Source organism: Vulpes lagopus, chromosome 24, assembly GCF_018345385.1.
Source record: "Vulpes lagopus strain Blue_001 chromosome 24, ASM1834538v1, whole genome shotgun sequence".
Classification (NCBI taxonomy): Eukaryota; Metazoa; Chordata; class Mammalia; order Carnivora; family Canidae; genus Vulpes; species Vulpes lagopus.
The window spans coordinates 38,523,926-38,536,302 of NC_054847.1; the positions used below are offsets into that span (position 1 = coordinate 38,523,926).

At 43.0% G+C, this 12,377-nt stretch overlaps 1 protein-coding gene across 22 annotated transcripts in view; it reads right to left on the minus strand.

Moving 5' to 3' along the window:
- Positions 1–1,175: 1,175 nt before the first annotated feature.
- The window catches only part of TCF4 (transcription factor 4), a 355,096-nt gene continuing 343,894 nt past the window's right edge, over positions 1,176–12,377 (minus strand). For 17 of the 22 annotated variants that reach the window (XM_041739369.1, XM_041739349.1, XM_041739357.1 and 14 more), the window contains 5 exons: positions 7,867–8,002; positions 6,135–6,297; positions 2,649–2,878; positions 2,014–2,154; positions 1,176–1,798 (listed from right to left, as the gene is read on the minus strand). In XM_041739369.1, the coding sequence (XP_041595303.1) occupies positions 2,018–2,154; positions 2,649–2,878; positions 6,135–6,297; positions 7,867–8,002 (666 nt within the window). In that variant the 3' untranslated portion in view covers positions 1,176–1,798; positions 2,014–2,017. The remainder of the gene's footprint in view (positions 1,799–2,013; positions 2,155–2,648; positions 2,879–6,134; positions 6,298–7,866; positions 8,003–12,377) is intronic. The other 5 variants (XM_041739355.1, XM_041739354.1, XM_041739353.1 and 2 more) reach the window with 1 other exon arrangement.

The following is a 12,377-nucleotide window of genomic DNA, read 5'->3' on the forward strand; positions in this document are numbered from 1 at the left end:
AAAGGATGCTGACAAATACTTAACTAGGAGCACTATTTGTTTACTGCACTATACACCAAAGTCAATCATTATAAAGATTCACGATGGAAGTTGGTTCAATTGTGCCCAGACGTCAAAGCTAGCTATCTGATGAGTTGCTGTGCCATAGCTTGATCTATCAAATATGTTAAGTATAAACTTCATTCATACTGGCCAGAGAAATACTGCACTACCCCTCCTCAAGAAAGTGCAACTTAATGCTTTAGGACTTATAAGGCTTGTTATAATGCTGCATGATGATTGAATATTGGCATTTTTTCAGACGAAGGAGGAGGCAGTTAAGTCATCTACATCTTAGTAAACCCATTTTGAAAACAAAAAATCAAGAAAGCAACAAAATCAATCAGCTCTGTCACACTACTTGCAATTTTCTCATTTGATGGTTTTTGAACTTTACTTGTTTTTTTTGTTTTTGTTTTTTTCCAAAAATCTGACCATGTATTCAGAAACGCCTCACTGCACACTACTTCGGCTACACATGTAGGTAACACTTGAATCATTTTGTTAAATCACAGCCACTTTGATTATGTTATGTTTCCGATGATATAAACATTGGAAGGCACAGTGGTAACATTGTAGCATTCTAACCTTGTACCTCTGAAAATCCCAGAATAGGGTCACAAACGCAACATTACAGTTCAGACAAACTCTTTTTGCCATGTCTTGGTAATGCTGCTTGTAATATCTACACATGATGTGACTTTTAAGTCCTGTGTTCCCAAAAGACTGGAGAAACAACTTTCTACTTATTTATGAATGAAAAGCAACATCGGAGTCAGCATTTTATCCTGCACTACCCCTCCGGAAGCAGAGTTGGTACTACAGGTGACAATAACAAACCAGGGGAAGGGACAAGAATAAGACCAAAAAAAAAAAAAAAAAAAAAAAAAAAAAAAAAAAAAAAATAAAAACCAAAAAAAAAAAAACCAAAAACAAACCCAGAAACAGAAACAACAACAACAAAAAAAACCCAACAAAAAAATCCGTATTTACAGTAAAATCTTTCTTTTAAAAAAGTTAATCAGTACTATTTTTTTACAGGAGAAAAAAGTCTGAAACAAATGAACAAAAGCTTACCATAGTCACTAAATTTTTAATATATATTTATATATATATTTATATATATATTTGTCATAGGTCTATAAGATCCATCTGTTCCTCCTACCCTAAGGAATGGCTAATGTCATCACTTCGTTGTCATCAGGACGTTTGCTGGTTTTGTTACGAGGGCAGCCGGGCTTCCCTTATTCAATATCCAGTAATTATAAACACTAGCTGACTTCAATACCAACAAAAACGTTCATGTGGTTTTCTTCAGAAGTACACTTTTTCATTATTGCAAGTTTACAATTTTTTAAATTAAATATTTTTTTTTTCAGACTTACAAATTAATTATATTTTTTTTTCTCCAAAAGAAGTTTAGGCACAAATGCATTGTTCCACAGTGTGGAAAGATTGCCATTCAGTCTCTGGGCTGCGTCTCAGCCTGCACACGCCGCTTTGCACATTCTGAATGATATGTTAGAGGGTCACCCCTCAAGTCGCACTTTTTTTCTTTCTTTTTTTTTTTTTTGTGTGTTTTTCGGTTTTTTGATAATTGGGAATGCTGAAACCTCTTGCGTCTGCGATTCATAACTACTCAGACTTGTCTTATATTACAAAAAAAGGGGTGAAGGAGAAGTGTTTATGTGGGTTTAAGATAATACAGCTGTTAAGGAAGTGGTCTCTTGTATTAATGAAGCAATGTGGCAGCTTGGACCTGAGAAGGGAAAAAGAGAGGAGAATCAATTAATACACTTATAGCAGAAGTTAAGTTTTTGTTTTTTTTAATTTTTAAACTCTTTTTTTTTTTTTTTAATTCCCAAGGGGGAAAAATGTGTTCATTCGAGCAGAAGTGGACTTTCATGGCTGGTGCCTTGGTGAGGAGGGAAGGACAAGGGAAAAGGTTTCCAAAATGGCTGAGAACAAACTTGCCCTTTTACATCTGTCCCATGTGGTTTGACGCATCTCCCATTCCAGGGTGCGGGCCCGCCAAGGAGAGCGGGGGAGGCTCTGAGGACACCTTCTCTTCCTCCCTTCTTTTCAGACACGCGGCTTTCGGATTCAGATTCCTTTCTGTGGAAGATTGAAGCAGAGCAGTCATTTAGCGCCAGGGCTCCTGGTGGAGGGCAGGAGGCACTACTCTGCACATCTGTTGACCCTTTTTTTCTGTGTTTCTACTATTACAGGGCAAAAGCAAGGGCTGGGAAAGGCTCACTACTGTGACCCGTCTGGGCAGTCACTGGTACAAGTTGAACTGCTTGGTGCCCTGGCACAGCCACTTCTCAGAATAAGAAAGTTGGCACAACCAATACACCCAACCTCAACTGCTGAGAGCGCACGTGGAAACGTCACAGCGCAGTCTTAGCGGGTAAGGGCAACTTAACTATGGGAGAAAGGGTTGCTGCCCAGGTTCAGACGTGCTCTGCATCGGGCCCGCTGCTCTGAGCAATGCTTAAGGGTCTGCTCCTCTGCTCCTGCTCTTGAGGCCTGGCACGTCCATCCACCCCCGCTCGCTGCAGCCCCAAGCTCCCGTGCCTGCTGCCAGGAGGTGGCGGGCTGGCACTGACCTCGAACTTGCTGCTCCAGGCTGAGGATGACGGCCACGGCCTGGTGGAGGATCAGGAGCTTGGTCTGGGGCTTGTCACTCTTGAGGTGGAGCTGCACCATGCGGCCGAGCTCCTTGAAAGCCTCGTTGATGTCGCGGACGCGCAGGCGCTCGCGGGCGTTGTTGGCCATCCTCCGCTCCTTCTCGCGCTCTGCCTTCTGCTCCGGGGTCAGGTCCTCGTCATCGTTATTGCTGTGGGACAGAAGGGATGCGACATTTTCTAACGGTGTGGGGAAAAAGAAGGTATCTAAATTAGTTTTGTCTTCTTCCAGAGTTGTCGGGGAGCGTGTCCATCGCCGGCGCTGTCCGTGGCGGAGCTTCACACCCATTGACTTGGGACTGCTAGAGATGGAGGGGACAATCCATGCACAGGACATTCGGTTCCTCCCAGACACTCAACCCAAACAAAACGGGAGAGGTGGACATCAGGGCCCAGAGCGCACCCATGCTGACGCAGGGGGCACAAGGGCACACGCAGCTTTCATCAATGAGGCTGTGCTCTGCACAGCGGGGCCACGGTCAGCTTAGCCTGGAAGCTCCTCTGCATGGCCTCAGAGCAGAGCACTTTAGGCTAAAATGTGTGTGTGTTGTTGTTGCTGTTTTTAACTTTCATACGTTCATACCTGAAACCCGAGGAAAACAAGTGTTTGAAAAAGAGATCTGGAGAGGTCAGAATGAACATGATGCAGCCAGACAGGAGTAAGAAGGTCCTACATTCAACACACCAGAACCATGAGAGCGAAGACAGGGAGCTTCTGTCCACTTGTTTCACTATTAATTAGCTTTGAAGGCTGGGCCAATCCGCTTAATGTATCTGAGCCATTTTCTCCATGCATTAAATAACAAAGGCTAAAAACATCATGGTCTCCATGGCTTTTAACATCATGGATGTTTGCCATCCCCAAAACAGGTTGGGAAAACCAGAGTTCACATCCACTATGCAAAACAAACAAGATGAAACAAATACCAGACACCCACTCGTTATAAATGACCATGATCTCACTGTGAGTCAAGAATGAAGCCCAAAAGCTCATCCCTGATCCTGAGAACCAAAATATGATGTGATTCATAGCAAAAACATGCTTGGACCCAGTAGAGTCTGGAAAGGCAAGAGTACTTCTGTCTGCTTCTGGGTGTCATGCTGACAAATGAGAAACTTGAATGGAGGGCAAACAGGATGATGGGTCAAATGAAAGCATGTCTTATAAGGAAGATTTTCATGACATCAGGGCTTCAAATGCTTCATGGGTGATCATATAACAGAGGCACGGGAGATGCATAGTCTCAGAAAGGCAGCACAGAACAGAGAACTCTGAGTGATATAGTTTCAGTTAACGTGAGCAAGAAACTTTTTGGGTGTAAGAGGTGTCACAGAGATAAAAAATAAACAAATGAAAAATAAACAATAAAAAAGCAACAGCCTCCTTGTTATATGAAACAACATGGGGGTGACCATCTGGAAGGATGTTGATCTAGAAGTTCAAGTGTTAATCTAAAGGACTGTGAAGGTTAACCTCTACTTGAATATTCCAGGAATCTGAAATGTTCACAGAATAAAGATGTTAATCACAACATTTTAGGTCAGGAAGACATGGGGTAAGTTATCTAGTCAATTCAATGTACACTTAGTGAATGTTGGCTTGACACCTATGGCTCTGAATCTTCCACTCTGGAGAATCCCTGGGTAGCTTCCAAATTGCAATAAGGACCAATTATAGCCAAGAAGCTTCAATCAATCAAAAATGGGAGTGGTATTCTCGGGCTGCAAGCACATGTTGCAAACGCAGGTGACGTAGATGAGCCAAGAACACTTGTAAAGGACGGGAAGAGGAAGGCACCAAAGAAAGATGCTTTAAGCCTTGGCTCATCTCCCCATAGGTTAAACTCCCTTCCAGACGGGACCGTCTGCCACAGATGCGTGTTGGTGGGCACACAACTGAACTGAACCAGTGGGAGAAGGTTCTCTCTCTGCGCCATCTGATCCTCTTCACTTCTACCAAACCCTCCTTCCCCTCCCCCGTGGGATGGCGGTGAGGAAGCCAAGGTTACCATTAATCCACATCCACATCCCATTACACAAGCAGGACACCATAAAAGAAAACGAAGAGGAAACGGACGACGGAGACAAGTCTCTGCTGGGCCCGTCCTGAAGTCAAAATTCGGGTAACGTTTTGAAACACAGAACGGGTTGCCACCGCTTTCACAAAGTGGGCCTGAAAGTGGGAACTTGTTTTCCAGAGGTAGTCAGGCTAATAACTAATTAGGGTTGGCTATTCACTTATAAATAATAAATAGATTGGTCACGCAAAGGAAACTGCCTGGCACTGCCTTACAGCACAGGCGTAGAGGCATAAGTAAATGTCATGAGAGTGACCTTCTAAAATAAGAAGGTTCTTAATAGCAAGTTAAAACGTTGTACTGAAACCTCTAGGAATCTATGGATACACGTCAGTCACGGCCACTAGTTAAATTACCAAGAACGGAGAGCGGACTGACAGAGAAGATGGTAGGGATGTGAAAGCCTTTCCTTAAAATTTCACCAACGTGGCCAAGAGTCGGGATGCTACAGGGATGGTGGGAGGGAAGTGGTAAGAAGATTTCAGGATTTTTGGAACTCTGGGCAGGACATGTAATAAAATATATCCCCGTAATTCTAAAGGCAATATGAAAAAGTGGCACGTTCTTAATTCCTAACGGACGTTAGACCTAACCCTGAGAACGACAGCTTTGAAAAGGGGGAGGTGTGCTCATAGTACAATTTATTTAGTTCATAAATAAAAACAACCCACGGGAATTGAGGCAAAGAGTATGGGTGTCACAGTGTTCCCACACCACCTGATCCTCAGGTTAGGGTTAATATTCCAGGAGAGAGATTCTAATGTAAAGATATCGGATATTTTAGGAAACCAACCAGAAGCTATTTTCCTGCAGTTGTATTTTCTGTAGAAGGGAGGATCTGGGAGAAAAAAGTAAGCAATTCAGGTACTGTCATTATTATATAGATCAGCACGTTTAAGATAAAGCTGGGAAATCTTCTCCCGTTCGAGAGAAGAAAAAAGTCATCGTTGCATATACCTCAATTGAGTTGTTAGCATGGCTAAGATCTCTTTTTAGAAATATTTTGGAGAGATCATTTCTGACCAAATTCGCAGAATGAGCATAGTTTAAAACAATCCATCATTTGCACTCAAATCGGTCACAAATTGTTCACGCTGCGTGCGATGAGCACGAGGTCCAAATTCATAAGTGCAAAGACATTTTAGGCTTCACTAGAGGACCGGTACCTTAAATGATACTTCTGTACCTCTAGAGCAAGCCTTTAATTTTTTTCTTTTTGGCTTGTAGGTTTACCTGCCAGGAAAAAACTGAATAGTTTCTTCCTGTTCTGTTCACTTCATCAAAGTCCAATAAAGGAATTAAATGAAGCGACAGTATCATATACTGTTACCTAGATCTTGACCTAGTAATCGATTTGATATCCTTCTTGTCGTCATCTAACTTCTTGTCCTCGGAAGATTTCGTGTCTTGCAGGTTCTCATCGCCTTCATCGTCGGATTTGATCTCAGAGCTGCCGGAGGAGACGCTCTGGCCCTGCAATCCCGGTGGCATGCCTACAGGAAAAAAAGAGACCAGGTGACACTTCCACTGAAGACCCGAGGCCCAGACGCACATGCTGCAGACTGTGGGGCTGCCAGCTAGCCAATTCACGCTGCTGAACTGTGATCCTTCTGCGGTGGTTTTTTTTTTTTTTTTCATGCTATCTGGTGAAGTTTCAAAAATGCACCTGTGGAAGCAAGTTTCCCCCGCATTGGCTCCGAGGTTAAATTCTATTTTGCAATCTTTTGGAGTAGATGGTAATTTCACTGTCTACAAAACATCAACTTAATTGCAATGAAAATCATAATCATGAAAATCACACACCTCAATGTTCTGATTAAGAACCCAAGTAAATATCAGCTATTATATTGAGTTTCTTCCATATGCAATGATTTAATAGAAAAATGTCCTTAAAATATAATTCCCAGGGAGTACGCTAAATATGTACAGTCAAGACTTCAATAGATACCCTAATGATATTCTGAAATTAGGCTTCTCTTATCGTCAAGGAGTAATCAGCATTTAGAAGTGGTACATATGGAAAGCAGTTAGCGGCTCACCGAAGACATTTCTAGCTTTATCACTGCTCAACTTTCAAGATCACATTACAGCTTTCTGGATCACAGTGCATTTTAAGCCTCGACCCGCCTATATCCACTTATTTCTTAAGGTACAAGCAGGTCTGTTGGGTACTGTCCTCTATTGGCAATCTGTGTAGTCACTCAAAATTTGGTCTGTGGTCCACGAGCATCCTTCATCACTGGAGCCCATGAGAGATGCAGAATCCCAGACCTACTGAGTCAGAAACTGCATTTTAACAAGATCCTCAGGTCCCGCCTCTGCACACCGAAGTTTAAGAAGCCTTGGCCTATCTCTCCACATACGTGATCACCACGCAGATCTGTACGATGTTTAGCAGCAGGTGAAAAAAGAAAAAAGCGTCTGCATATCCCTGTGGGAGCGTTCTCATCTTTATTCTACACATGGTCGGGGGGTGGGGGGAATGAGAGGATGTCATCTGAGTGTCTGCTAGTCCCTGGGCAGACCTGTCGCCCAGGGAGCATGCGACCCGGCCCCGGCCCCCGCGGCGGGCCTCCCTGGGCTTGCCAAGTGCTGCCTGGGGTCCGGGGTTTGAGGCGATCATTGTGGGGCGGGATGAAAAGAGCGGATGTCATTCCACCAAGTTCCAGTTTTGCAACATACCTACATTTCCTTCGATCTTAAATGACAGAGACAATTTCCTTCCTTCCTCTTCATTCGGAAATATCATTTTCAGGCTCCAACTAACCACATTAGAGGACCCGAATGAGGAAAATGTGGAAATAGCTAAAATAAAATTTCCTCTCATCAGGCTGTTGCTGTGTCCTTCCCCGTGGAGACAGGACCGGGGTTTCAGAGGATGTGTGAGGAGAACAGCTCCCGAAGAAACACAATTAGCGCGCTCCGTCCCAGAACCACGTTCCCATTTGCTTGCCCTCCTGGTGCGGAGTCTGGCTCCTGGTGCTGCGCCAGCGCTTCCGCAGGGATGGGTGCCCAGGGAGCCCGGGCTCAGCGCCGGCCCTGCCCGCGTCCGGCCCACCTACCTCTGTAAGGGTCCTGGGGTGGGTTCAGGTCAGGGGACGTCGCAGACTGCACAGGAAGCTGTGGCACCGGGACCTGGTTGGGCACGAGGGAGTGGCTGCCTCGCAGGGCCACGCCGTCTTCGCGATGGGCCCCGACCTGGAGGGGGGAGAGGAGCCACGCAGGTTAGTGGGGCCGCAGGTTAGTGGGGCCCCGAGGTGGGCGCAGCAAAGGGCCCACAGGAGGAGGCCGGGCCTCTGCAGAGCGAGACTCCCAAATGCCTTTCGCTAGAGGGCGCGCAAGGACCATGCGTGCACCTGCAGGCCCTGCCGCCGAGCACCAACCGCAGCCGCGAGCACCAACCGCTCTGTCCGCCCCTGACAATCGCCCCCGCTCCCCGCTCGGGCAGGTAAACGTCAAGTCGGCTCCCAGGGTGCGGCAGTGGGGCGCGCCGATTCCTGCCCATCTGTCTTCTATCATGTCCGCCAACAGATCTGACAATTATCTTAATGCCCATATGCTTAATTGTGGGCTTCTCAATTCCCCCATTGCTATCGGAAATCCTACAGGAATTTCAATTTGGCATTCGACTTTCATTTCAGGGGATAAGATTCTCAGGCCTGCCATTTTTTTTTTTTCCATAATGCCAGCTAAGCCTCTGACAGCGGAAGCTGCAGCAGTGTGGGACACAGCCCCTGCTTGGTACAAATATAATAAAATGTCACCTGGCTTTCCAAAACTGGCAGCCCATTCCAAATTAATGTTTACTGCATTTCATCAGCTGCTGAGCTCCAAATCCAAAGGGGGACCGTTTCTGCCAATGCCACCACACCGGAAAATGTACCAATAAAGATTTTATTAAACACACCAGTAATGCCATCATTGCTGCGCAAAGGTGTTTGGACAGTTTTCCTTTTTTTTTTTCCCCCTCCACTATTCTGATCCTAGGAAGACACCATATTGTAAACACTCTTTAGGTTTCCACGAATAAAATTACAGAATAGAGCACAAGGACTTGGTCCGGAAGACACACTGCTGAGCTTTTTATTAACTACTACTACCCACTGTGGGGGCCAGAGATGGTGCACGAGTGACAGTGAGGCAGCAGTTGCTGACTTTATAGCTTATGCCTTAAAGCAAAGCCATTAAGCATTTGCAAACCCAGAGAAACACGAGTGGCTTACATTTTCATCTGCATCTCCAAGTAGTTATTCTCTTAGCCCACTGTTAGGTGGACATTTTTGCAGGACAGTGAGTCTGACACTACATGTATCTACCCACGAATTTACACTGCTACGAATCAAAAAGGTTTTTTTTTCCAATCCAAAACCAAAAACCCCATAAAGCAGAAAATCTTCCCTCTTTTCTGCTGCCCAATGTTTTAAAAGAATATTTCCAAAGAATGCAACAACAAGAATCTGAACCGACAACAATAAAATTCACAGAACCGAACGAAACACATGCTCTCCCCAAAGGCAACCTAGTATGAAGTATCACCATTACATAATCCAAAACAGTACAGAAGGAAATAACTCAGGGCGAAAGGGAGGGATCACGTAAATCATACTAATTGCTCAGCTTCAAAATATAGCAAGAATATAAAGGACTTCAAGACTCCTGAGCGTCAGGAAGTATAAATGAATGCTGTAGCTAAGGGTTCAGGGCTAGACGTCTGCCACCTGTGTGCCTGTGTCCCTTCCCAGAACATTCTGAATGGTGGCTATTTAGCGTCGATGTGGGTGCTTCAAATGTAAGGAGACCTTGATTACCTCCTAAAGCAGCCTGTTCCATTTTAATCACAAGTTGGCCTCCTTATATATTCCACCCACCGATTCTAGTTTCAACTTCTGGAGTTCCATGGAATAAGTGCTTCAAGCTCCCTTCATATATTTAACACCACCGCCAGGCCACTGCTGTCTCCTCTGATAACCCAAGCCCCATCACTTACAGGCGGGGCAGCAGCAGGCCCACCCGGTGCCCCCACCATTTCTCACTCACTCTTGGTCTGTTTTTTTTTTTTTTTTTTTGGTCTGTTTTTATATTTGTTCCAAATACAAGAGTGATAGATAGCTATTTTCCAATCAGGTGTCAGTTTGCCATTTTTATATTTGTCCATTTAAAAGACTGATTTGATTGATGATTATCCTTTCAATCTAAGATGTCAACTTGTAAGCATGAATTTCACAGGGCTTGATCACATGGTAGCTCTTTATCAATCAGTGTTAACCCAAATAATTATCCTAGTGCTGATTCCTATTTATTGGTATCCCAATGGGCTTCATCTCTTAAATTTCCGGTTCTAAATTGTAATCACTGAAAGTAGCCACAGGTTTGAGTATAGTAAAGATGTAAATCCTTTTATTAAAATCATTCTATTAAAATATTTAAGCCTTCTCTGTAAGCATGTATGATGTAATTTAAGGTTAATATTTTGCTTTTCACTTGAAATATATTCAGATATTGATCTTGCACTTCTTTTTTTCCTTCTAGATCACATTCAGATTAGTTTTTATGGGAGGAAAAAAGAGCCCATAACCAATCTTTATATTTTCTTTGCCTTGACTATTATGAAAGATTGAGTAAAAAGAATACAATAACGAGAGTCAATATCTAGATTTTACCTGTAACTGTTAGCTGTGTAACCATGGACAAGCTATTCAAATTCCAAATGGGAAAATAACACTAAGTTATAGAGAATGAGTCCCATGTTTAGTGCAAAGAGTGATAATATGCAAAGCAACCGTTATATAATAAGTACATAATAATTATAGATACTGTCACGTGAAAATACTTGCATACTACATTAAAAATGAGAGTCGATGTGGTTCAAACACCTTCAGAACACAAGGTACCTTCCTTCATGGTCATCTTTGCACTCTTTGTCTCTATTTTGTTCACATGCATTTGATTTTAAATCCTTCTTCTACACAATGAGAGTAAAATCTGTTTAAGAATTGTAAATGTTTGTTCCAACTGTATTTGTTTGGATTTTAGCCATACGTTGTTACCTAACTTTATCTATTTTCTATAGATCATCTTAGGTCATCTCAAATTTTATACCAATCATTTTCCATAGAGGAAGTTGGGAACAAACTTACTCTTGATTTTTTTTTTTTTAATTTTTATTTTCTTTTTAGAGAAAGAGAGAGAGAATTGTAAGCAGGCTCCATACCCAGTGTGGAGTCTGATGCAGGCTCGATCTCAGGACCCTGAGATCACGACCCTGAGATCATGATCTGAGCCTAAACCAAGAGTCAGACACTTAATGGACTGAGCTACCCAGGCACCCCTATTCTTGATGTTTTAAGGCTTCCCTAGTAAACTATATACATTCCAGGTCAAATGAATAAATGATGAAGGGTCCAGAGCCATGTGGTAATGAGCCTGATTTTCCAGGATGAATTCCATTGCCTGGGGCTGTGGAACAGTATTCCAAAGAATTAACTTTGCTTTGTTTGTTTCCTTGGCCACAGGCAGCATGCCCTAACCCCATTCACTTCTCTATCAGAAACATTATTTCTGGTCACAAAGAGAGAAGGAAAGACAGATAGTGAATGGCCAGCACAATCCATCACTGGAACACCTCTGAAATAGGAGGAGCCACGTATATACACAAGGATTAGGGCTTGTCCACCTTCCAGATAATAAATATGTAATTAAATAACTAGAAAAAAAGCACAATGAGGAGGGCACATGATGGGATGAGCACTGGGTGTTAAACTGTATGTTGGCAAATTGTATTTAAATTTTTAAAAATGTAAGAAAAAAGAATAAAGCAGATTCCTTCAACCTACAAATCGAATCTAAGGATGGTACCTATTTTTAGAAAATCTATACTTCACTAAAGTCCTATTTTAATAATATTTTCATCTAGATAGGCAATAAAGTTAAAAGCCAGCCTAACTAAAAAAGCAGTTCATTTTATCAACTAATTTTTTTTTTGCGATCTTCAAGAATAGTCTCCTTAGTAACATACAATGTGGTTTTAGATATATTTATTCTGAATGTAAAGGACAAACCTATATATTTAAAAATCACACAAATGAGTATTAATTGATTGATCAGAGAGTACATTTATTAATCCAAGAAATATTTACTAGTATACTTTATGCTTGTCCCTCCAGGAGATGCTAGAGACAGTGAAGAAGTTAGACGATCTTGTGGAGTTTATAGTGATCCTCTGTGGCATTTCTGTGCACTGATCAATTCAGTGTGACAGTTTTAACAGTAAGTTTCTCAAGCAAAAAGGACATTTATCAGATTTCTGTAATTTGAGTTTTGAACCCAGAGATCTCTTAGGACCTAAGGCCACTCGTTGTCTCTCATGGGCCATTCCAGCCTCTCTTGTCCCTCCTCTGGTATCTCTGTCTTTCTGGCTTCTGTCCCCTCAGAACTACAGGCTGGACTCTCCATGCTATCTCTCAGTACATTCTTTCAGGTTCTGTACCTGCTGCTAACTCCCTCTGGCTTAGTGTTTCTGAGTTCAGAAGGCCAAGATCATGAGTTTGAAGCAGACATGGGCCATCCTTTGAAT